The following is a 26,674-nucleotide window of genomic DNA, read 5'->3' as shown; positions in this document are numbered from 1 at the left end:
CTCTCTCTCTTTTTCTCTGCACTAAATGGCAGTGCTGTGATTGGATAGTTCAGATAAAAGGGCGGTATTATTAAAATAAGAGCCCCTTATGACATCATACACACAGGAAAAGTGGCGGAGTATTTTTTCCAGAGTTAATATTTTTTTCATCCAAAAGAGTTGTTTTTGCTCCGTTTTGAGTAAACAAAGTAAAATGTGTCAGTAGAGTGGGAGCAAAATTACAGAGTAACTGTAACAGAGTAAAATGTTTCCCTCCTAATTTCCGTTTATCTGCCATTGCTGTATATAATGTTAAAACAGAGTAACAATAAAGATTAATGACATGCCTGCATATACTTCTTTTGTAAAAATAAATAAACAACATCTCAAAAAAACTAATTTGAATTAAACTAATGACAAAAATGAACACCTAAAAGTACGTAAACATAATAAATAACTAAAGTAACAGAACCCATCTTTGGGGAAAATATCTGTATATAAGTGTAATTAGATTTTTAAGTTTGGTTCACGTAGCATTCGCTTACATAGAGTTTGCTGGCTTTATGACCTACACGGCACCCCGCCACTAGAGGGCGATAGAAATATTGGCTTCACTCACCGTGACTCCCTTGCTATCGGTCATATCGATCACTGCTGTTAAGAAGACAAGCTGATTTTCTGCTGGATGGTGAAGTAAGTGAATTTTATAAATCTTAGTATTAATTTCCAGAATATTCGCCTCTGTTTTGATCTTAGTCATTTTGCCACGTTTTTTAATATTACAGAGTTAACTTTCTCACGTGAGAACTAACTTCTATAATTTAAAACTTTTAGGTTATATAAGTTAATTACACGTATAGAAGTCATCTGTAAAGCACATAACTAACATACTGGTTACGAATGTTAACTGATACCGGTGAAACTTGCTTACTGCCTATGAAATGTTTGTCCACTAACTTAATATTTTGGCGGGCGTTTTGAGTTTCACCACATGTATTTGACTCAGTAAAGAGTTAAGTGAGCGTTAGTCAGTTTGGTTTGCATTATCCCTTTCGGACGATAACGTGAGCTGTTGTAACTAAAAGTATGATGTTTAACTTTGTGTTTCTGGTTGCTTCAGGATGTAAACCAACAGCTTTGTCAAAGTAAAGTAAAGTTAAACTGACGAGCGTCTGGAGTTGTGCACCACATGTACGTGACTCTGTAAAGAGTTAGGTTACATTAGCCAGATTGATTTGTGCATCAATGTTATGCCTTTTCGGACAGTAATGTGATCTGTTTCTTATGGAACGTAAGGTATTATGTTTAACTTTGTGTTTTTGGTTTCTTTCAGGATGCAAACCAACAACGTTGTCAGAGTAAAGTTCAAAGACAGCAAGAAATATATTTTCTCTTCACAACCATTTCACACATTTTTTGAATGTGGTAAGAGTTAATATTGTTAATACTTTCCTCTAAAACATTTTTAATAGTAATATAAGTGTATGATTGTACCTGATATGGTATAAAAATAACTTCATAATAACTTGTTAATTTGGCATTGCTGGTCTATTTGCCAATGGTTTGTCTTTTTTCAGTTGTCAAGAAGTTTAATCTTCCTACAATGAATGTCTTTGATGACTTAAAGACAGAGGTTGATGAGGAATAATATCTGATGACATGACCAGACTTTGGTGTCCTAGAAATCTTCATCCCACAAAGCACAACAAGCCTTGATGGTAAATTGTTTGACATGCTTATCAGTTTTTTTAGCAGTGTTCACTGATTTGCATATGCTAATATGTCAGTTGGACTAATTCTCAATAGCATGCCATCAAAATTGTATGAACAGATAATCTAACTATTGATATGGATTATATTGAAGATTATTTATCTAATACTGAGGGCACGTCAGAGTCTGATTGGACCGCAGTGTTGATTAGAAATCCTCCTGAAAAAAATCAAGCCGAGGAACGTCATCTAGTCCAGGTAAGAATCACCAAATTTGCCTCTGAATTAAATCTATACTTAAATATGTAAGAATATTTGAAAATCACTAGTCAACATTTACAGTGGTTAAAAACCTTAAAAGCTTAAAACCAAATTTAAACTTTTCTGATCCACCTCAAATGTTTACTAGGGTATAAAGTATACACTTGTCAGTTAATAATTTCTCATCTCTGCTCTATTTAACATAATCCCCCTCCAGATGATCGAAAATATCCTAAAGGGCAGCCCTGGAGGCGGGAAGGTCATAAAGGAATACCCTCACACAAAGTCTTTCAGATGGCCGCAGACGTGACATGGTGAAAATCTTGCTAGCACATTTAACAAAGGAACATAGGTAGGTTGTTCATACACTACTTTGTAAATTGATGTTTATGATGTTACGGGTTTTAATTGGTTTATGTTTCTGTTTGTAGATCTTGCCCTTACCGAAGTTTGAAGGAAGAATGTGCAAAAAGGGTATTATCTCCATGTTCCCATGCTTTGCTGACCCCAGGAGCAAGCTTAGTTATGTAAGTACCTGTTGCCTCTCAAACTTTGTGATTTAAAGGTCCCGTTCTTTCTGTGTTTTTGAAGCTTTGATTGTGTTTACAGTGCACATTATAACACGTGTTCAAGGATTCACATGTAAAAAAAAACGTGGTATTTTTTCACACAATTTACTTGTCTGTATACCGCTGTTTTCACTGTCCTCAAAACAGGCTGATGTCTTCCTTGTTCTATGAAGTCCCTCCTTCAGAAATATGTAACGAGTTCTGATTGTGTAGTTTATTCAGTGTGTTTTGATTTGACAGCAGCTTAGCTAAGCAGAACCGTTTGACCCAAAGCTGGTGACTGATGTATTCCTGTGGGCGGAGTTTAGTCAAAAACTGTTTTATTGACGTCATTAATTCGGGAAGTGAGCGCTAAAGTCCAAACCGGCCGTTCGCTGTAGGCTTTGAAAGGTGAATCTGTTAAAGAAAATATATTGCCTGGCAGTGAACTTTGAACTTTATCCTTTTGCAGGTGTTATTTAGGCTGTAACAGCAACATTACACACAAACTAAAATTTGAAATGGGATCAGAAAGAACGTGACCTTTAAAGGAGGATATACTTTTTATATTGCAGTTTAGATATTATTTGCATTATAATTGATAAGGCATTAATTTCTTTAGTCAGGAAATGTAAAACTACTTGGTCTTTGTATTGTTCTATTCACAGGAGCATTATTACAATGCAGAAGATGGAAGTGGATATTTGGTGTGGAGAATTAAAACTTTCCAAAAAGAAGCATCAGAGGGATGGATAAAACGCCCACGGCAACCACAAACGGGTGCATGATTTGCAGATTGATGAAGATTTTGGACTTCTATTTGGTGAGGCGACCGCTGCAAAGTTGTTGGAGAAGTGGTCTACCAACATAAAACCAAAGGTTATTGCACAGACCCGTGGCCTCACACAGACTTGTAAGCATCCAAAATGCTGAAGCCACTGAAGTTGAAGATGGTAACTATTGTGCTATACAAGTTATGATTCATGAAGAATGGCTTTGGATCTATAGTTTCAATTGAAGTCACAATGTTACCCATCAGACATGCATTATTCATATGCAGCACAGATTTAAAGGAACAGTATGTAGGATTGTGGCCAAAACTGGTATTGCAATCACAAAACGTGTGGCTAAAACTGGTACTGCAATCACACAGCTGGTGGCCAATATACCAAACGACAATATAAACATCAGTTGAGGGCTGCAACTCCACTTTTTAAATGACAATATCTTGGCCGGACCGCTGTTGTGAGTGATATGAGTATTTGAAATGAAAATGATTTCTTAATGTCTAGTGACATTTCAGGGCCATTTAATGATTAATTGATATAAATTTCTTACATACTGTTCCTTTAAGTAAATAATCAGAATAAAAATTACCGGTTTCTTTTAACATTTCTACCTTGACCTTAGTGATATTAAAATGAGGTCATACAGTTAAACTTTATTTACAACATATAATCCATGCTTTTGTTATTTAGAGTCCCAAATGAAAACAATTTTAAACTGTAAATCTTCAACTCGCGTACTAGGCCCTTGTGAAAACCCATCTGAAAGTGCTCTATTTTTACACACTAATTTTGTACTTTATTTTCAAAAAAAATATTCTTCTTTAGTACTTCTTAAAGAAAATCTTAAGACCATCTAAGTATACGTGTCTGTACTATTTTGAGACACCATGAATATGAACTTAAATGTGCTTAAAATATATTTAAAAAATGTATTTAGGTACTGCTTGTAGTAAACTTAAACCCATCTTTCATACAAACAAGTGGTAAATAAATAAATGTTTTAAATATATTTTAGGCACATTTTAGTTAATATTCATGGTGTCTCAAAAATCATTTTTAAGTTTATTAAGTACAAAATTAGTGTGCGAAAAGAGAGCACTTTCAGTACATTATTGAAGTGTACTTCTTTTCAGCTGGGTTTTCACAAGGGCCTAGTACGTGAGTTGCAGATTTACACTTTTAAATTGTTTTAATTTGGGACTCTGATAACAAACGTATGGTTTATATATTGTAAATTAAGTTTAAAGGGGACATATCATGAAAATCAGACTTTTTCCATGTTTAAGTGCTATGATTGGGTCCCCAGTGCTTCTATCAACAGAGAAAATGTAAAAAAGATCAACCCAGTAACTTAGTTTTGATAAACCATTCTTTGCAAGCATGTGAAAAAATAGCTCATTGAAATTTGGCTCCCCTTGTGATGTAAGAAGGGGATCTTATTATAATAATACCACCTCTTAATCTGCACTATTCAACCACTGCCATTTAGTGCAGCTCATTTGCATTTAAAAGGACACACCCAACAACTGCAACTTTTTGTTACAACATGTTACAATAAATTGTCTATATGGTATTTTGAGCTAGAACTTCACATACATACTCTGGGACAGCATACTCTGTTTCTGCTTTGTTTATTGTACCATATTATTTCATGTAATTCTTTATCTCCTCTGTTGTATTATCACTATTTATATTATTTTAGTGTTGTTGTCATGAATTGTAAAAATGCTGTTAAGAGGCTTGACAAATAAAATGTATAATAGATGCTGTTTTTAGCAAGATAATAAAATTTTACTGAAATTACAGGTTTGTTTCAGACTGATGTTTTTCATTTTCGAGCTGTTTAATGGTAAAACGTGAATTTTGTAATTCAGAAGAATAACTCTGGACAGAGTTGGTTATTTTTTGTAGTTCACTCATAATTGATGAAAAACAGCTCAGGAGGGGAAGTAAATTGTGGCAGAGTAAATCTGAAATTACTCTAAATAGGGTTAAATTGTTACGGAGTCAATTTTTTTTAGCTCTGAACCGAGTAAAATGGTACTAGAGTTGTTTTTAAAAAACACTACATAGAGTCAAATATCATATGACAGAGTAAAATTTTAACACTACATTGAGCATAATTAACTCTAAAAATACAACTCTATCAAAAGAGTAACTTTTACTCTTTTTAGAGAGGGACCAAATGTTATCTGTTATAGAGTAAAATTTTCTTCAAATTGAGTAAATTTTACTCTGGCAAATTTCCTGTGCAGAGAGCCAAATGTCAACGACCTATCTTTTCATGTGCTTGTAGAGAATGGTTTACCAAAACTAAGTTACTGATGATCTTTTTACATTTTCTAGGTTTATAGAAGCACTGGGGACCCAATAATAGCACTTAAACATGGAAAAAGTCAGATTTTCATGCCATGGCCCCTTTATTAAATAACAAGCACACCAAGCTTTGTGCCTCACTGATTATCAAGCATTAAAAACACCCATTGACATGTGCCTAAAAAGCGTGTTTTACTTCATGAGGTGCTGCAGAGCCCAAACACCCGCGTTGTGGATCTGACTGACCGGACAATGCTGTCTTGTATCACTTTACAGGGGATTGGAAGGAGATTTTGAACAATTTAAGATTGACATGACAGTAGGGCTGTCAATTGATTAATTGCATACAAAATAAAAGTTTGTATTTGCATAATATGTGGGTGTACTGTGTGTAATTATTATGTATATATAAATACACACACATACATGTATACATTTAAGAAAAAAAATATATTTTTCTTTTTTATATAATATAAAATATAAATAAATATATATATATTCACATGTTCTTAAATATTTCAATACATTCTTTTGCACCTTTAAAACTATGTTAAATAAATAAATAATACCATATTCTGAACAGCAGGTGAACATCTAAAGACCTATAAAAACAATCACCCACAAAGCAGGGGCTGGAGGGCTACGGCGTTCAAAACAGTATACAAAATGTCAAAAATATATGTAAATCGAAGGTGCTCTTTGGAAAATAAGCTAAATTTCAAAAACAACAAAAGGAAACCAAGGCACTCTTCTAAATTATAAAAACGCTTTAATAAAGGTGCTAGTTCATAATGGAACTTAAAAATACCACCAACATGTTTCGGCCTACATCTAGGCCTTCATCAGGGCACAAGTAGCAAAAATGCTACAAACACAGTTAAAGAGCACAGTAATTAGCCAGCTGATCCACTCCAGAGTTATCTAAAGACCTATATTCTGTTTTAACATACTTTCAAAGCACACAGACGACATGAAAGGGGTCAAAGCCAAAACAGACACCCCCCCATCAACGACCCCCTCCCATTAAGCACTTCCGGTGAGACCGGAAGAACCTTTGTTTGTGTTTGTCAAGATGGCGGCTGGAATGTACCTAGAACACTATCTGGACAGTAAGAATGTCGTCGTTTTTACACGAATGGGATTAAATAGATATCTCTCGCATCTGTATTATTCTGCCTGTTTGCTAGTGTCACATACTCAGACAATTTACAACGACTTAAAAGGCAAACGATCGTTTTACAAGACGTATTTATGGTTACTGAGGCTAACAGGCTAACTGTAGATAAACAAAGTGATGATTTAGATGGTATTTTTGTCGCTTTGATAAGAGGGTGTGGTATCGATTAAAATTTGATATTTCTCTTTGTAACATGTAAATAAAAAAGACATGGAAGGTCTAAGGCGGATTGTGAAGTATTACCTGCAGTGGTTTAGCACAATATGCTAGCGTTTACATGCGTATCGACAGCGTTATGATCGTGTTCATTTACGACGTTAAAATGTAAATGTGTTTACATCTCTTTCATCTTTTCAGGCATCGAGAATCTTCCATTTGAACTGCAGAGGAACTTCCAGCTGATGCGAGATCTGGACCAAAGGACAGAGGGTGTGTCCACAACGATGAACCAATCCATTTATTTCAGTACCATCACTTGCTGATAATGCGCATTATTAAACAACTGTTGTTGTTGTTTTTGCATTCTTTCTCTAGATTTAAAAGGGCAGATTGATTCTCTGGCTCGTGAATACACAGCAAATGCTCGGACACTGTCCTCTGAACAAAAGCTGTCATTGTTAAGACAGATCCAGCAGTCTTATGGGAAGTGTAAAGAGTTTGGAGATGACAAGGTTCAGCTTGCGATGCAAACTTATGAGATGGTGGGTCTGAATTTGTATTTGCTCACTAATAAAAACCCTGTCTGTGAAATCCAGGTTAAAGTTGTATAATCTAATAATGAGATTTGGAGCATCAAAATTCAACGCCCTGGGAAGTTTTTGAAAATATACATACATAGATACAGGTTATTGAAAGTGCTTGAATCTATTTTATCCAATAAGTTTTCTGGAAAAAAATCCATATTATTTCCTGTGTAATGTAGGATAAAATCATACAAATTCTAGACTTTTTAAGCACACATGCTAAACTGTTCGCTTTAAATGCTTATATCTTCTGTATGCGAATGTTGATACCAAAAAGCTTTTTTGCATAGTTGTGCTTGACACATGAAAACGTCTCTGGTTACGTATGTAACTGTTGTACCCTGAGAAGGGAACGAGACGCTGCGTCTACCTTGCCATACTTCTTTCATCCCTGTAACGCCGTTTTTGGCAATATTTCAGATAGCGATATACTTTCTAGCTCTCGTGTCACCCTGCCTTTGTTGTTAAGCCTCATCATTGTTTGAATCTGATATACACATTCAGACGCACTTACCCATGGAGGCGTCCCCAAACTGTCACCGCAGTGACGCAGCGTGAGTTCCCTCCAAAGGGACCTGTAACAATGTATCTTAAAAGGTAACACGATGTAACCTTGCTTTCACTTGAAATGTGTCCCCACATTCATTCCTTGAATTTGAGGGTATTGGATCTGGAAAGTCCTTGAAAGGTCCTTGAATTTGAAGTTAACTAAGGTGTGGGAACCCTGATTTATGCATTACAGGTGGATAAGCATATCCGGAGGTTGGATACAGACCTGGCTCGATTTGAAGCTGACCTCAAAGAGAAACAGATAGAGAGCACCGATTACGACTCGACCTCCAGCAAAGGCAACAAGAGTGAGTGTTATGTTTTGTTGCACACACATCTTTTTGATAACCTGTGTATATCACCAGTGATTTTGATGATTTGTTTGAAGGTGACCATCGTGGACCCAAGAAGAAGGAAGTCGCGCGCCCCAAGACAAAGATCAAGACCTCTGATGATGACTGCAGCTCAAAGAGTGGACAGAAGAAAGTCAAACTCACACAAAGGTGAGAATCACATGCACACATCGTGTTTTAATTTCTCTTTAATGCCATGTTTGCCTTCACATAAAAATAGTTAACATTACTGAAAACTCACTATTCCAGAAAAAAATAACATACTTAAGTTGTGTCTTTTTATAACTTGCTGTTTTGAAAGGAAGTTAGCAGTTAGGCCTAGTCAAACTTCATTATTTTCCTTTTGTCTCTCCAAACACCTGATCCCTTTGTACTGTTTTAACTAATAAACCATAAAAATACATAAAGTCTCAAAGAATTAGAATTCCTGTTTATTGGTTCCCTTCACTTTCCAGCACTGAGTTTACCGCTCCATCTGTGAACTTTGGGAATGTGCATCCATCAGATGTGTTGGACATGCCGGTGGACCCCAACGAACCCACCTATTGCCTCTGTCACCAGGTCTCATACGGGGAAATGATTGGCTGTGACAATACAGACGTAAGTACTTATAATAAACTTGAAACCAAGCAATGTCATTGAGCTGCTTTTGTTGTCCAGTTTAAATGATACATTGCACAGAGATTAACAGAAATGCGTGTATCTCTTTAGTGCTCTATTGAGTGGTTCCACTTTGCCTGTGTGGGACTGACCACCAAGCCCAGGGGGAAATGGTTAGTAGAAATGTGATTTTGGTTTTGTAGTCAATATACGTTTATATTTCACATTGTGCATCATTTCGTTCATTTTATTTGCTTTTTCCTTTACCAGGTACTGCCCAAGATGTTCACAAGACCGAAAGAAAAAATAAACACCTGTAAAAAAAAGATTTCACGGAGGGGGAGTTAGAGGGAGATGCAAGCAATGGTTAAAGCTGTTTTAAGGCCCTCCATAGACACTAATATAGATCTAATCTCTTCTTAAATAATATTTCAGGTTCAATACAAGTAAGGCTTAATAAACAGCATTTATGGTAGGGTTGGGCGATAAATCGCCTGCGATTCTCAAGCGTTTCTTATCAGTAAAGCCGGTGATTAGTAGTAAATCGTCATTGAATGCTTTCATGAGAATTGCAGGCGATTTATTGCCCTAATGTAAGGCATAATATGGATTACCACTAAAATTATTTATACTCGTCCCATGTTTATTTACGATTTATGGTTACAGAGAAGCACTTGAAGGAAGTGAATTGGCCAAATACACTAAATACAGCTATGGGATGTAAAATTGGGTGCATGTGTGTTTAAATGATTTCAGTTTGATAAAATTGTTTATCAGCCTTTGATGTATCCAAAATTGCTTTATCTGTGGTGCATTTTTATGGCAATATCACACTGAAAGTGTTTTTCTATAACCTCGTTTTTATAAATAATGGATGACTTTAAATAATTTTTGTAGTATTTGCCACAAATGTTGTCGATTGATGTAGTCTTGTATTAATCCCTTTAATATTCCTTTATTCTGGTGCTTGTCCTCCTTTGTTCCATCCCTTTCATCAGTCTGATTTGTAAAAAAAAAAAAAGAAAAGAAGGGGTGACAGGTAAAAATGAAGGAGGGGTAGTTATAACAGTAGCTTAATTTATGTGTTCAGTAATGAAGATGACTTTTGTTACGGAGTATTGTTTTTTGTTTAGTTCTTGCATTTTTATATTCTTATATTTTCATTGTTTATGTGAGGTGTCTGTTAAAACTCATTTTAAATATTGTGAGTCAACAAACTCAGCAGTCAAGTCTATCAGGGAGCATATCAGGATCTCTTCACGCTTACATACAGTTTTTCATTACGGTTGTATTATTTGTCATTGATATCTCTCTCGGGTGGCTTTAGTGATCTTTACGTGATATCAACCCATCCCTTGCTTTTTGTCATTTCAGTATTTATAAAGAGCACGAGTCAATGTGCCTCACCAGATGGTTTTAATTTGACAAACCAGAATTAACAGAACATGGGTGCTTCAGTGGGTGTTGTTGATGTAAAACTACTTTAACTTGACTTACTCGTACACAGAGAAGTACTGTATACCACACAAAACCTTTCTAGTATCACCACTTCTGTTTACATGTTCGCAGAGCCTACAATGGTGCACTTGAATACCACATCTTTCAGGTTTTTCACAACAGTTCAATGCAGACATTTTTGGTGCTTTTTGTCATACACTACTTGGATCTTAACCGGTCGCATTTCAGACGACTCTGATAGACTGTTGTAAAGCATTAACACCGCATCAGCATTAGATATTATATATTAGATCAACATGATCGATTCAAAGCCTGGTCATTTGGAGCTCTATTGTAACCTATAAATAACATTTTGTATAGCTGTATATTAGCTAGGGGTGATTCTTTGCGACTGGATTTTGGTGCTTATGAACATAGTGTGTTTGAAACCTACAGTAACACTTAATATCATTGTATTAATTGTGTCACAAATGTTAATATCATCCTGTATTTAAATTTAGTTTGTTTTAAATAAAACAGTGGCAAGTTATGTTAAGTCAATGCTATTTGAAATCGTTTCAAAACTTGGTGCTACACGATGCTTCTTACCAATTAGTTTTAAATGATAATGATATTGTCTTGATTTATGATGAAACTAAGGTTTGTGTCATGTGACTCTTGCTTTTGTCAAGCTACTTTGTGAATTGATGGTTACAGATATTCTAGAGTACTGTACTAATGTCAGATATTGGGTCCGGTGTCTTCCATTCTGAATAAACAAAAACATCTAAAATCCTAATTTATTATTCAGTTTCTTTAAATGTGTTTAAAGTTGCTGTCAAATAAGCATGTTTATGTTTTTAAATGTATAGTAGCCTGTGCAATGACTACGGGCAATGTAAAGTGAAGCTGTGTTAAATATCAGCTTTATGTTGTTACTGCATTGCAGTTGTCAGACATACCACTAGGTGCAGTCTGTCACCTATAAGAGGTCCACTTTAAACTGTGCTGCAGTGTGACAAGCACACCCTCCTTGTGCTGTACTGATGCTGTTAAAATATCATAGACATGTCAATTCTTTTCTTAAATAGATCATTCTAGCTGAAGGCAACAATTAAACATAACATATTGGGAAATAAAAAAGGTACACAAATGGCAGTCAAGTGAATTGCATGCATGACCTACACTATTTCAAGCATCATCGTTGAACCGTATCACATTGCATTTATTTGTGGCTATTTGTATCCACAATTATTATCAAAAATTACATGGTATTATTGAATGCATTAAGAATGCATAAACTCTGCGTGCATGCCTCAGACTAAAACATGTACAGCTGATATTTATTTTATGCATAAGGGCATACGTGTATCATTATATATGTAGCATAATATGCTACATGTGCTATAATTTATAATGGATCTAGACAGTTTTATAGAGGAACATTTTACAGACACTAAAAAGGATTTAGTGAGGATGGATGGTCATTATCTGTCTCTTAAATATTCATCCTAGCAATAAGTCAGTAAGGTCTTTAATAAACTAGTAAGGTCTTTATTAACCTAATGATGGAGCTGACAGTGCACCTGCAGAAGGCTGTAATCATGTCTTCATTAATTATCTCCACCCTTGTAATTTCAGCTCACTTACACTGCTTTCTGTCCATGTTATTATGTGTAAAACAAGCTGTGGTGTGCAGCTGGTGAGTCATTGTTTCTAAACAACATATTGCCTTTTATAGAGCCTATTTTATTTTGTGTAGAGGGCTTAACTTATATTATGGAGCATTTATAGATTTAAAATAAATATACATGCAGTTGTCACAATGATGACAGCTGATGGAAAATAAAAGTCTGTTTATTGTTTATTTGTGACATTATATTCAAGATGAAGTCTTTTGTTTATGGATTTACTACATTGTTAGTCAGGTTTTATGCCAAAATGTCGAATCAGCATCAAATAATAATCTTATATCCTACATAAATAATTCCTTTTTTATTTCCTGTACCAGCACTTTTACCAAAAAATAAAAAGGTTACTTAAAGTTTTTTTGTCAGGCTGTATGGTTCCATAAATAACCTTTAACATCCACAGAAACTTTCTTTGTAGTAGGAAGGGTTCTACACACTATTTAAGGTTTTTAAAAAATGTGTTTTCTATGACATCACTGAAAAGTAACATTTTGAGCACCTTAGGTTTAGCATCTGTAAATATATATTTATTTATTTTTTATGTCTTTTTTATTGAATATCATCAACAAGACTTAGTACAAAACACATTTTGTTCAGTCCATCTATAAATATATTTCTGACCCTGTCTGTGAACGTGACGTTTTTAGATATCGCGAGCTCTCAGCTCTAAAAGCTCGTGCGCTGTTGCTTGCGTCCACTGCTACCTTCGCTACCGTAAATCTCTGAAAAACATACGCACGTAAATACGATTTAGAGTCTAAAGTTTGAAAAACATTATTTTACTATCCATCAGGTTAAGTATTCTACGTTACATTACGTATTAAATATATCACACAATTTGGCATCGTTGTAAAACTACAGTGGTACGATGTGAGGCGCGTTTATTACACGTGCATCGGTATGAGAGAGCCGCAGTTGCTCCTTTCATGTTTATTTCTGCTCTGAATCTCTGATGCTCCGCTAGCTCTCAGGACGAGATTAATCCTCTCTAAGAAAATAAGACACATCTGTTAAGGTAATGTCAAAACAAATGGCGTGCAAGAGTGCGTACGACATCCTTTAGGCTATATCGAATTGTAGACAGTCATGTTTTTTTTAAAAGAGATTTGATCGGTTTCATTCATTTGGTTCTCCAGACAAGTGTTTGCCAAGTTCACCATCGGGGTTTAAAGCTTTCGGTTAAATCAGTGTTCATGCCGGATTTTGAGCATTTCAGATTTTCTTACTCCAGAATGAATCCTGTATTGGGGGAGAACGCGTATTCCTACCAACAAAATCAGATGACGGGCTTATCAGACTCCTCGCCATCGGGATATTGGACGGATGCGGCGTATGGCGCAGCTGACCCGGGCCTTTTCTCTGCTGAGAACATGGGTGGCATCGGGCAGGATGGGTTTGACCTGGGTGCTTTACCTTCATCGGGAGCACCGTATGCGCACCTGGGGAGTTATCTGTACCGGATGTCTCCACCTCCACCTGCCGCCACGGCCCTGCGTAACGACTTGGGGTCCAACATAAGCGTCCTCAAGACCCTGAACTTGCGATTCCGATGCTTTTTAGCCAAAGTGCACGAACTAGAACGCAGGAATAAAGTACTGGAGAAGCAACTGCAACTAGCTTTGGATGACAGTAGCAACAGTGGGGAGTGCGCGCAAAACAACAAACCTTTAACCAGAGATGTTGGGGTTCAAACTTCAAACGTTGTTGGATTAATGCCTGTAAAGCCAGACCTGATCCCCATTCACAACGCAAACGACACTGCATATCTGTCAGGAGGTTTGCTGTCCCCTGTCTTCAATAACACCATAATTGAGTCCAATAACAAATCGATAGAAAACTTGAATCCCTCCAGTTTTACGGACTCCAATTCCAATCTTACCCCAAATTTCCCCACCAGCCCGTCATCACCCGTTGGTCCATTACAGAAAAACATCAGCAACATTAACGGGAAATATGTCAGCACTGGAGTCAGCTGTGCCACCAACCCTCCACAAAGATTTCACCCCGGGTCGATCTGGTCTTATAATAACATCCAGAGGTTCGGTACTGGGCGCGAGTCGCGCCTCACGGTTCCGGGTGTGTCATCATGGGTGCCTCCTCCAAACGGGGTGGGTGTACAGATTGACACCATCACCCCAGAGATTCGGGCCTTGTACAATGTGCTCGCCAAAGTCAAGAGAGAGAGAGACGAATACAAGCGAAGGTGAGTATGTTTGTAACCCCATAAATGTAAAACAAGCACAGTTTATGTATTTCAAGGATTTTTATGTCAGTGGTCAGTTAAAATGAGTAGATAGGCTGTAGTTAACTATTAAAGGCGGGTCCATGATTTTTGAAAAACATTTTGGAAAAGGAGTGTCAGGCAGACTGCCAAAACATACTTGAAGCCAATCAGCAGTAAGGGGCGTGTCTACTAACCAACATCGTTGCCTGGGTTGCATATGTGTGGGGCGGGTCTATCAATTGAAGGTCCAGATTCTATTGGGGTAGGGGCGTGTTTGTTTAGGTGATTTCAAATGTCAACATTAGCTTTCAGAGATCATGCATCCCGCCTTTAATATAACATTTCTATTGTAATGATACAAAATAAGTAATATAGGCCTATGTGACCGAGTCTGTGAAAACCCAGCTAAAGTCATTTTTGTGATTTACGGTTAGAATAATGTAAAGAACATTCTGTAAAAGTATAACCTTGATATCTTTAATATTGACTAAGGCCATGTCAAGAGTTAAATCAACTTTAAAGGGGACAAAAAATATGTTACTTTTTTCATGTTTAAGTGCTATGATTGGGTCCCCAGTGCTTCCATCAACCTAAATAATGTGTAAAAGAACAAACAAGTAACTTAGATTTGGTAAACCATTCTCTGCAAGCATGTGAATAAAACTGGTCATTGAAATCTGGCTCCCCTTGTGATGTCAGAAGGGGATAATACAGCCCCTTAATCTGCACTATCCAACCACGTCAGCACTGCCATTTAGTGTATAGAGATTTTTGCTCAAACCTACAAAGTGGCAATTTTAACATACTATAATAAATGATCTATATGATATTTTGAGCTAAATCTTCAGAGTTGCACTATGGGACACCAGAGATTTATATTACATCTTTAAAAAATCTTGTGAAATGTCCCCTTTAATGTTAATCCTATTGTGTTGGTACTTAAGCCTGATTTCACATACAGGGTCACATACTGTTTTACGAAAAACTATACCACAGTAGACACATTTTATTCAGTTTTGCAGGCTTTTTTAACAAAGCATCCCAAAATTTAGGTATGACATCTCTTTAAAATTGAAGATTTCAATATGAGCTCAAAAACTTCTCATTAAATACGTCCAAATCAAAATGTTATACAATCCACATCAATTTTACAGCTCCATATGCTTAATATATTTTAACATGAATTAATCTTAATGTATTTTCTTATTTGTTTTTGTTTTTATTTTTTATAAACACATTTAGGAGAAACATCTAAGACTTTGTTAATAGTTACAGTAAATGAAACACAACTAAGAACTACATGTAAGCAATATAACCTTATTCTGGGATGATATTTTACACAAGTATATAGTCACAAGTCGCACGTGTATATCTGTATCAATATCCAACAATAAATTGGATGGGTCAGAATTATTGTTTTTTTGCCATATAAATTAAATTTTGTAAATATCCTATTGTAAATATATAAAAATTTGTTGCTAGGGACTAAAGGCGATTTTTTTTTTTTTTTTTTTTTTTTTTTGCATCTTCAGTTTCCATATTTTCAAATAGTTGTATATCGCCAAATATTGTCTTATCCTAACAAACCATACATCAATCGAAAACATCTGTATTGCTTTCACATGATGTATACTAGGGATGGGCATGATTAATCGACGATCGATAATTGATCGTTAAGAATTTAGTCGATGACGTTAATTTGTTATTGATTAATCGAATACTTTTTTTATCTAATGCAGGTTGCGTTGCCTAGCGTAGCGTGTGTCTTGAAGCAATTAAATGAATTTCACTGTGTAACAGCAATTCAACATTTTACCACTAAGGTACAATATTTATACCATACTCCGTTATCTGTGACCTTCCGTTTTGATTTAAAAAAAATAATCATGAAGAGGTCATGATTTTTTGGAACAAATTAAGTCTCTGTTTAAGAATGCGGCTCGCAGCTGCAGGTTCTGCTGCTTAAGAGCACCGCATATTCAAGCGCATATATGTTCCGTTTGTCTAACTAAATGTAGTTTAACTGTTTGCCACAAGTTGATCTTGTAATTAAGGTCTCATGGAGGAAAACACGCTGTATTTTATAAAAGTTAAATAATTATTTTTTATGATAAAAATGTTAATGATTAATCGATCGTTAATTCTCCCGACAATCGACTAAAAAAATTTAATTCGAATGCCCATCCCTAATGTATACATTTAAAAAATACCCTTATGACTGGTTTTAAGGTCCAGGGTCACTTGTGCGAGGTGAGTTTATGCAAATAAAAAAAAATTCAAGTAGCTGTAACAGGGCCTTTCTAAAGCCTCTTGACCTCATAGTGGTCTGATAATCTAAAAGCATTAGTCTAAAATTGAAAATAATCCATGATAGTGATCTATAAAAATTAATTGTTTTGTTTTAAGTATAAATGCTGTAGTGATGGCCAAAAATGGGTGTTAAAAACCAAATTCTTTAAAAGTAAAAAATAAGTTTCTTTTAACACGCATTTTTAACTCTTTCCCCACCATTGAGGACTTATCTCGTCATTGACGAGTTATCTCTTAATTAAGAGAAAACATTTGCATGAAAAAAAGTGTTTGTGATGAGGTTTTATGTTAATCTGCAAAACCGTGATTATCCGCTATATGGTGTAATTACCCAATTTATAAAAATGTACACTGTACATGTGTACCTGTACATTCTGTATCTGTATCTGATCTCTAACAAAATTCCTTCACAAAAAAGCAATTATTTCAGCTTTTTGCTAAAAAAAATTTTTTAAGAAAAATATAAACAAAGAAAAAATTTAGATGGACGAAACAACATTTTTTTCCTGGTTTGTTTGTTTATAGTTTGTTTTGAAAGCAGAAGGTCTGTTCTTTCATGTGATATATTTGTAATATTTTATATTTTTAGAAGCTGGCGGGGAAGAACACACTGACTGCTAAATTTTATGTAAATGTAATGAAAGGAAAATTATTTGTGATAATTTTATGCCTCTGTTTTTATTTCTTAATTTTTACCTGCTGAAGTCTTTCTGGGTTATGAGAACCCCTATGAATCACAGGTGTAGAGTATCCTCAAAGTTATCTTGTCATCTATGTTATATAGTCTAAATGAATATTAATAGTTATTGGTATTTGAGGCAATCTCAAATAAAAATAGTTTTATTATTAGTTTACTATTAGAAATGAGTTTACTGTTCATTTTGATTACAACATAATATCAATACAGTAAGACTCTGCTTTATATTGCTCCTCTCTTTCTCTTTCTCTCTCTGTCTCTCTCTCTCTGTCTCTCTCTCTCTGTCTCTCTCTCTCTGTCTCTCTCTCTGTCTCTGTCTCTCTCTCTGTCTCTCTCTCTGTCTCTTTCTTTCTCTCTCTCTCTCTCTCTCTCTCTCTCTCTCTCTCTCTCTCTCTCTCTCTCTCTCTCTCTCATTCCAACTTCAGCCACCTCCCCTCTGCGCCTCAGCATCTGCAATGCAGTACTGTGCTGTGTGCTGCTACTGCCAGTACTGTCTGCCACTAGAGAATAATTCACATTTCCTCTCTTATCGTCTTATTCTGCCTCTCCAGGCCACCAGCAGTTACCTGAAGCCACTGAATCTAAACCCAAACTTCTTATGTCAGCAGTCAGGTGTATTGCACACAAGCTTGAGTGTGTTTCATCACAATTGCTTTTTATGCATTACAGTAGTGGTCTGTGCTACAGCAGGATTCTGCTGATTCGGCTGTCTGTGAATTCTGTGATGCGTTAAGAAGGTTATGTGAACGTTATTATGTTATATGTGGACACTTAAATAATCACACCTGCAGTGATACTGCAGTAATGGACTAAAATGAAAGTAGGGTATATATATGTGAACTTTCCTGCATTTTCTATATGAACAATGTGGTGACTCATTGCATAACAGTGTCTGTATAACCCAAACTGTTGGGTCATATGACAGATGGTATTTATAGCTGTGATTCACTGACTGTACTCTTAGCTGGTGGTAGTACTCTCATGACCAGAAATTTAATTGTAATGTCTGACTCGGTTATGTTAAATTGAATGTTTCGGGCAAGAATACCAGCAAAAATCCTTCTAATCCTATAGGCAAATGGAACAAAACAGTAAATGATTTTTTGGGAGCTGTAGGTCCCAGGTGATGCCACACAATGATTTAGAGCACATATGATGCTGTTGAATGGTTTTCTAACTAAACTTTATAATAGGTGGGAAGAGGAATTCACAATGAGGATGGATCTACAGGAAAAAGTTGCTGATCTTGAAGAGGTAAAACTTTTAAATGTTTTCTGCTTTGTCTGCTCTCTCTTCATCTAGTGACACACGTGTGTATGTTTTGCAGGACCTTCAGGAAAGCGAGGTGTGTCAGGACGAGCTTGCATTGAGGGTTAAGCAGCTTAAAGCAGATCTTGTACTTTTCAAAGGTTTAATGAGCAATGTGAGTTCATGTTAAAAACCTTCCAGTACACCATTGAATCATCATTAAAGGATTAGTCCATTTTCTTTAAAAAAATCCAGATAATTTATTCACCACCATGTCATCCAAAATGTTGATGTCTTTCTTTGTTCAGTCAAAAAGAAATTTAGTTTTTTGAGGAAACATTCCAGGATTTTTCTCATTTTAATGGACTTTAATGGACCCCAACACTTAACAGTTTTAATGCAGTTTAATATTGCAGTTTCAAAGGAATCTAAACGATCTCAAACGAGGCTTAAGGGTCTTATCTAGCGAAAAAATTATCATTAATGGCAAGAAAAATAAAAAATATGCACTTTTAAACCACAACTACTTGTCTTCCTCCGGTCCTGTGATGCGCCATCACGTAATACGTCATCACGTTAAGAGGTCACAGATGACGTATTGAAACTACGCCTCAGTGTTTACAAGTTTGTATGTGGAATGATACTAATTAATGTCTTTGTGTCAGTTTATTGTTTAAAATGGTCTTCAAATGTGTTTTTCATATATGTAACACGTGACCTTTCGACGTCTTTACGCAATTACATGAATTTGTGGTTTAAAAGTGCAAATTTGTAATTTTTCTTTGCCAAAAATGACAATCGTTTCGCTAGATAAGACCCTTGTGCCTTGTTTGATAATGTTTAGAGTCCATTGAAACTGCAATTTTAAACTGCATTAAAACTGTTAAGTATTGGGGTCCATTAAAGTCCATTAAAATAAGAAAAATACTGGAATGTTTTCCTCAAAAAACATAATTTCTTCTCTACTGAACTAAGAAAGACATCAACATTTTGGATGACATGGTGGTGAGTATATTATCTGAATTTTTTTAAGAAAATTGACTAATCCTTTAAACATTGTAGATGGGTATTTAAAAAATGAATAGCGCTGAGACCACCCAACTGTCACAGATGTCTTTCTATTCTTCTTGCTTATCTTATCTGTTTTCATTTCGCTATTGTGTCCTTTCTCCATCTAGAATCACTCAGATTTGGACAGTAAGATTCAGGAGAAGGCCATGAAAGTGGACATGGACATCTGTCGGAGGATTGACATCACTGCCCGCCTGTGTGACGTAGCCCAGCAGAGGAATTGTGAAGACATGATTCAAATCTTCCAGGTTTGTTTATATAAGTCACTCATCAAAGACCCTTTTGTGGTTGTTTTATGTGCTTCAGTGTCAAAACTCTTGTTTTGTAATATTTCTATATTTATGTTGTGTAACAGCAGGTGGCCACACCTCCCTCAACCTTGACTCGCCGTCCTCGGAAACCCACTCCTACAATCAGGGGCAACGAGAGTGATGATCCAATAAGCATCTCAGAAAGTGAGGAGAGTGTGAATAAGGAGGCGGAGCTGTGTTGCTCATCCACCAATCAAATCAATGAGGAAATGCAGAGGATGCTCAACCAACTGTAAGTAACAAAACTGATATGTATGTATTTATTTATGAAATCCCATAGAAAATAACAAATTGGTGGCATAATTGTTCACTTTTGGAAATTGGTGTTTTTTTATGTATGCAATAGGCGTGAGTCTGAGTTTGAAGATGACTGTGACAGTCTTGCATGGGAAGAGACTGAGGAAACACTGTTGCTCTGGGAAGATTTTCCAGGATACACTTTCAATGTTGAGACTCAAGGAGAGGTACATCTCTCTTTTAATCACTTCTGATTTGTAATTATCTCACAAAATATGTGTTTTCCATTCCTGTCACTAAAGCCCCATTCACACCGCAGGAACCTTTTCAAAAGTTGAACGATTTGTGGAACTACCTGCTTTTGGGTGTGTTCACACCACAAGAAGTGAAAAAGATTTGAGACCGTTCTTTTCGGGAAATAAATAAGCTCCTATTTAAGAGTAGGGTCAAACGAGCACACAAGGGACTATCCCAAATAAGTTTAGTCTTAAACAAGTTTGTTGTTATGTTTGGATAAAGTCCTTCTTGTGCACTTGTTAGCTATACTTTAGTAATGCATATACTGTCTTTATGTTGTGAGCATTTACATTCACTATAAGCAAAACATTATCAATGTGGCGGCAGTTTGCATGTATTTGCGGGTGTGCATTATATGGATAAAAGCTTATTGTTTTGGAAATTGTGAGAGATTGTTGTCAGGATGCTGTTTGTTCTACCCATCGCTGCATGAATACAGCAACCATTTGTGCAGATCTCAGATCAGCTATCAGTATGATGATATGTCACTACTGGCGGTGCGATTGCAACCTGAAAACTAGTACTGGGGAACATTTGTGACCCGTGCTGGCAAAACGAGACCGAATGCACACCAATGTCTAATTTTGAGCTAGAGGGAAAAGAAAGTATAAATGTCGATTTTGGACGAAACTGAGGTTTTCTTAAAAATAAGTACATTTAGCCCCCTTCTTCTTGCGATCTCAATCCTCTAAATCAGGGGTTCCAGATCCGAAGGGAATTTAATCCGGACCGGCGTCCTTCATATTGCAAGTGCATTAATTTCTATGTGATTGATTAAATGTGTGGATTTGCTACGTTAAAAATGCATAATAAACTTGTTAACCATTCGTTTAGGTTTTTTTTTTTTTTTTTAGATTTAAGAGTATTCCTCGTCCGACACTGAAGCCATCACACCCAGATATATGCACAGCTATTTCATGTCCTACGGCTTTTGAACTCCTTACATGGATTTGAAAAAGCAACACTTGTCAAACATAATCATTATAGATATTCTTTATAATCATGAAAATACCGGGTATGCCTCCTTAGTCTTGAAAAGTGAAGCCTCTGGCTCTTTGATCGCCCCCTGATGGTTGGCTGCAGTACAAGTCATAAACCCCGCCCTCTCCATTCAAACGAATGGGACTCTGCTCTAAATAAAAAAATATTTACACTTCCAATAAAAGTATCCGAAAGATGGTTTTGGTCCTTTCAAGTAGTTGTTATCACACTGATATTTGTTCAAGTGTTCATTTTTGTGATAAGTTTCATCTTAGCTACCAAATTGATGCTATAGAAACGGGGTGTGTCGTTATGATTGGCGGAAGTTTGATACCGCGGCTCCGCCTCTGGCTCCACAGACGATTCCTTCTGCGCATGCCTTGGCTCCAAACTGATGTTTTTACGTAACATGGCGGCGACCATGGTCGGACATTTTTGATACGGTTTATGCATCTGATGGAAGACAAATTGTGCCATTTCTCTAATTAGGTTGCTTTGTATTTTGCACCTGGTTACTTTTGGCATACTTCTTGTGTTTCATGTTTACATTTTTTTTCTTTAAATGCAAAATACACTTGTTATGAATGTACTTTAATAGAAAATACTTTTTTCCAAACTATTTGTGTTGACTTGTTATATAAACAAATAATTTATATCATCATTTACACAGTTTTTGTAATAACCAGTTTTTCCAGACCTATGAAAATGATGAGAATTCAGATTTGGACCTATGAATGTAAACTTTGAGAACCCTCCTGCCCTAAATAGTCACTAAACATCTAAAATGATCAGAATGTTTTCTGAGAGGTGTACCATGCTAAATGCTTTAATACAATGATGCGTATATCCACATGCACGTGACATGTTGGTTTTTAGTTTTAAAACATGCAGGAATTAGAAAATCGAGTACGGGACTTTGATGTTAAACTAGTTAATAAGATAGATAAAGTTTGGGACGAGATCTGAAGCATGCACAGACAAATGTCTGTTGTGTAATATTATATTAGATCCTTGCATTACAGTAGATTTTAAAGGGCACCTATGGTCCGATTCACAATTTTACGTTTCCTTTGGTGTGCAAGTATGTATTAGTAAATGTTAACGATATGCAAAAAAAAAAGTAAACGATGACACAAGTTATCGTCTCCAACATAAATCTCTTTTCTTGGACTACAACAAACACACGGAATGTAGACAACAGTTTACATCCTGGGATTGGTGATGTAGTAAAGACCGACATTATCATAATTCCTCCCGCTTCAGACTCAGCCAAGTTAACTCCTGTTAGCAACCGAATCTTTCAAACATGGTAAGGAACGTCACATTTTCGGCTGACATCTGACGTATTCAGGCCAGTCAGTGCCAGCCAGGTCAAACTTTGTTCTTGGGTAATCGCCCCAGTACTCGTTCCTAGAAATTTGTACCGGAATCAAGTGGTGTGAAAGTGGCATAAGTATGCATCAGCAAGAATAGAAATGTATATTGTGATATAAAAAATAATTGTATTAAATATTTGCAAATACATCAAAGGCGGAGTGCAGGATTTCTGAAAGACGTTTTGGAAAAGGGAGTTGGGCTGACTACCAAAACACTTGTAGCCAATCAGCAGTAAGGGGTGTGTACTATCCGACATCGTAGCCTGGGTTGCATATGTGTGGGGCGGGTCCATCAAAAGAAGGTCCAGATTCTACGGGGGTAGGGGCGTGTTTGTTTAGGTGATTTCAAATGTCAACATTGGCTTTCAGAGATCATGGACCCTGCCTTTAAAATTAATGAAACTGAACATCTCTGTTTTTCACAATAAATTTGCTTAAAAATTGCGAAGGGCCCTCTGAGGAGTAAAAAACAAATATGCTTAAACAGCTGAACGAATGTATAGTCTTTTAAAACAAATCATCCTCAAAGATAACAGTTTTTCCTGTTTGTTCATTTATACTCAGCAAGAAGAATCCATAGAGAAGGTGATCATGGACACAGAGTCCCTTTTTAAGTCCCGCGAGAAGGAATATCAAGAAACCATTGACCAAATTGAGGTAAAGAGCCACGTCTTTATGTGTTTGTGCCAAAAAAATTAACTATCAAGGACATAACGGCATTTTAGAAAGCAGGGCCAAAAACAAAGAGGTTTATTTTGATATACTGGATAAGCTTTAAATGGAAGAAATTGCATTCTTTTCTGATTAAGAAAGTAGTTGCTTTGCTATTAAATGAGCCAAGTTTTCTGGAAATTCAAATAATTAAGTAATGTTAGATTTTTCTTGGTTTGAATTGTACAAACTTCCATGGGAAAATTTTATTTGGTATTTTTTAATTTAATAAATAGTTAATCACAAAAATGAATGAGTTTGTTGCATGCCACCAGTGGCCGGTTGCATAAACATAGCCTAGAAGTCAAGACCGTGTCTTAAGAACTAGTTTGACCAACTAGCAACTTAGGGCTAATCAGTCTTACTATTTGGTTATGATCAGTTTTAAAAATAAAAATGCATGACTTACTTTTAAAACTAGTCTTAGAGGGTTTATGCAACCAACCACAGATTATAAATTCTGGTTGGTTATTCCTGACAGAATATGAATTTTAAAGTAAACTGTTTTAACTTGTTGCTTTGGGTAAACCGGCTTAACTTGTCTGTTTCATGTTTGTTTCTATAGTTTGAGCTGGCAACGGCCAAGTCCGATATGAACAGGCATTTGCACGAGTACATGGAGATGTGCAGCATGAAAAGAGGCCTGGATGTACAGATGGAGACGTGCAGGCGATTAATCACTCAAAGTGGAGACCGGTACAAAAACACACACGCTAAGAGCACTGCTCATAGCATGATGTACTATCCCACTCATTACATCTCCATCTCTTTACAGAAAATCTCCTATTCCTGCTCCGGTTATTGTGGAAGAGGGAGAGAATGTCGAGAAGGGAAAAAAGAAAACTCCTGCTGCAGATCCTGACAACATTGAACCATAATGACATGCAGCCAAACTGTCCTTCTGTCCTGGACCAAACATGAAAAGTCTTAAGAGCTTCTTTTTGCCATTCTGGTATCACCACAGGGCGCTGGAGAAATACGTCCGCAAAAAATCTAATGTTACCTTCTGAAAGGCAAGTCATCTTGTTTGGTCTCACTAGCGCCCTCTATTGGAATACACAAATAATATACTTTCAAAAAGAATTTATAATTTGCAGTGAGCTGTATAGCACTGTATTACATTCTGACCAAAACATAAGAGCTGAGCACATTTCTAACATTCAGATAATGTCGTTTTATTAACACTTTACTCTTTTGCAGACTTTAACTGCAAGGTTTTTAACCTTGGATATTATAAAAATAAAAGTAGCTGAATAAGCACTTAGAAGTTTATGCATCAGTTACCAATAATGCCATCTGTGATAACTGATGTTTAAATATTCATAGTCATCATGTACCCGAGAACAAAATTATTTTGGGTTCAGCACTATTTAACACTTTAGCGAGGAACGAACAGTAAGGTGTGCACGGGTCTGTTGTTTATTTATTTATTTATTTAGCTATTTAATCTGTGTTGTATATAAAAACCAAATGACTTTGGATTGTCTTTTATTGTTATAGTGTTTAAAGTTGTCTGCCTTTGTTTGTGTACCCTTATAATGCATTCTGTTGCATTAATAATGTGCATTAACTCAAGTGAATGTCATTAGAATCACTTTGTGAAGGCCGGGATTGCATTGCATAAACGGTAGACAACGGTCATTGGTAATGTGCATGTGGCTCCAAACAGTAAGGTCAGTGTAAATAAACGGCCAAAACATATTGGTTGGTTATGGTTAGGCAAAAAAAAAAAAAATATATATATATATATATATATATATATATATATATATATATATATATATATATATATATATATATATATATATATATAAATTTTTTTTTTTTTTTTGCCTAACCATAACCAACCAATATGTTTTGGCCGTTTATTTACACTGACCTTATATATATATATATATATATATATATATATATATATATATATATATATATATATATATATATATATATATATATATATATATATATATATATATATATATATATATATATATTAAATATTCATAGTCATCATGTACCCGAGAACAAAATTATTTTGGGTTCAGCACTATTTAACACTTTAGCGAGGAACGAACAGTAAGGTGTGCACGGGTCTGTTGTTTATTTATTTATTTATTTAGCTATAAATAAATAAATAAATTTATTTATTTATTTATTTAGCTATTTAATCTGTGTTGTATAGGTAGAGGAGTACCTTAAGGTTCACAACAGCAAATCTAGACTTTTGAGTTGGGAACAGAAAACTGGATTTAGTGCGAACATAAATTAATGGAAGGTAACTGTAAGCCAGTCTGCTTATAATGGGCTATGAATGTTTTCGCAAAAACTGATTTGTTTCATTTGTGACTTTGGTTTATTTTTATTATTGATAATTAAATGTATTGTAAAAATAATACACAGCTGTAAATATATATGTTTAGGTGCCTGAGAGATTTAAAAAGTGTAATTTCAGTGTTTTGTGACAGGCTTTAAAAGTCTCTAGTATTGATACTTGAATACAGTTTCTGAAGAGTTTAAAAGCTCACATCTGTGAATGTCATAAATTATTAACATTGAATGTATGTCTGCTTTAAACTCTTAGATTGCGTTAGCAATAACAAATAATACTGGTATGTTTGTACTTATAGATGTTAAACAGAAATGAAAGAGCTTCTGCTAATAACTCTGTTCAGTAACTTACAGTTGTCACGTTCCTAGTCCTTTCTTCTGTCTGTTTCTCTTGTTTTCATAATTCATCTCCATCCCGACTACATTTCATCCTCTATGCCTGTTTCATGTCTGTAATCATCATTACCTGCCAGTGATCCTGAGAATCATCTCCATGTAAGTTCATCCAAAGAGTCCACCTCAGAGTTCCCCACAAATTTTGGGGGGCTATCCTAGGGCTGTTACAGTTAAGATATTTGGCTGACGGTTAATGGTTTAATAAATGATGACGATTAATTGCCTGTTTTAGGACTTTGACATTTAATTCTCATACATTTTTTGCTTGTTTTACACACATATAGAAATAAACACAATAAAGTCTGAAAAATAACTGAAAAAAAATAAATAAACTG

At 35.6% G+C, this 26,674-nt stretch overlaps 2 protein-coding genes and 1 long non-coding RNA gene across 5 annotated transcripts; all 3 read left to right on the top strand.

Moving 5' to 3' along the window:
* The first annotated feature begins 467 nt into the window (after positions 1-467).
* LOC135771752 (uncharacterized) lies at positions 468-5,452 on the top strand. Of its 2 annotated transcripts, none has more exons than XR_010542990.2 (7): positions 468-672; positions 1,313-1,404; positions 1,557-1,697; positions 1,844-1,947; positions 2,168-2,302; positions 2,382-2,477; positions 3,167-5,452. It is a non-coding gene; the product is annotated as an uncharacterized lncRNA (long non-coding RNA). The 2 variants fall into 2 exon arrangements; XR_012335474.1 differs by lacking the exon at positions 468-672 and adding an exon at positions 868-1,170.
* Positions 5,453-6,622: 1,170 nt separating this feature from the next.
* On the top strand, positions 6,623-11,260 carry ing4 (inhibitor of growth family, member 4). The gene is made up of 8 exons (XM_065287903.1): positions 6,623-6,711; positions 7,137-7,208; positions 7,314-7,480; positions 8,265-8,379; positions 8,460-8,574; positions 8,880-9,024; positions 9,136-9,197; positions 9,295-11,260. The coding sequence occupies exons 1-8, from the start codon at positions 6,675-6,677 to the stop codon at positions 9,332-9,334; spliced, it is 753 nt and encodes a 250-aa protein (XP_065143975.1). The 5' UTR covers positions 6,623-6,674; the 3' UTR covers positions 9,335-11,260.
* Positions 11,261-13,080: 1,820 nt separating this feature from the next.
* iffo1a (intermediate filament family orphan 1a) lies at positions 13,081-25,377 on the top strand. Of its 2 annotated transcripts, none has more exons than XM_065287901.1 (9): positions 13,081-14,355; positions 18,577-18,637; positions 18,711-18,806; positions 19,810-19,950; positions 20,061-20,245; positions 20,360-20,477; positions 23,469-23,561; positions 24,181-24,311; positions 24,391-25,377. In XM_065287901.1, the coding sequence occupies exons 1-9, from the start codon at positions 13,346-13,348 to the stop codon at positions 24,491-24,493; spliced, it is 1,938 nt and encodes a 645-aa protein (XP_065143973.1). In that variant the 5' UTR covers positions 13,081-13,345; the 3' UTR covers positions 24,494-25,377. The 2 variants fall into 2 exon arrangements, with proteins under 2 accessions (XP_065143973.1, XP_065143972.1); XM_065287900.1 differs by having other exon boundaries at positions 20,058-20,245.
* The last annotated feature ends 1,297 nt before the right edge of the window (positions 25,378-26,674 follow it).

Source organism: Paramisgurnus dabryanus, chromosome 19 (assembly GCF_030506205.2).
Source record: "Paramisgurnus dabryanus chromosome 19, PD_genome_1.1, whole genome shotgun sequence".
Taxonomy (NCBI): Eukaryota; Metazoa; Chordata; class Actinopteri; order Cypriniformes; family Cobitidae; genus Paramisgurnus; species Paramisgurnus dabryanus.
This window is presented reverse-complemented; position numbering and strand designations above follow the sequence as displayed.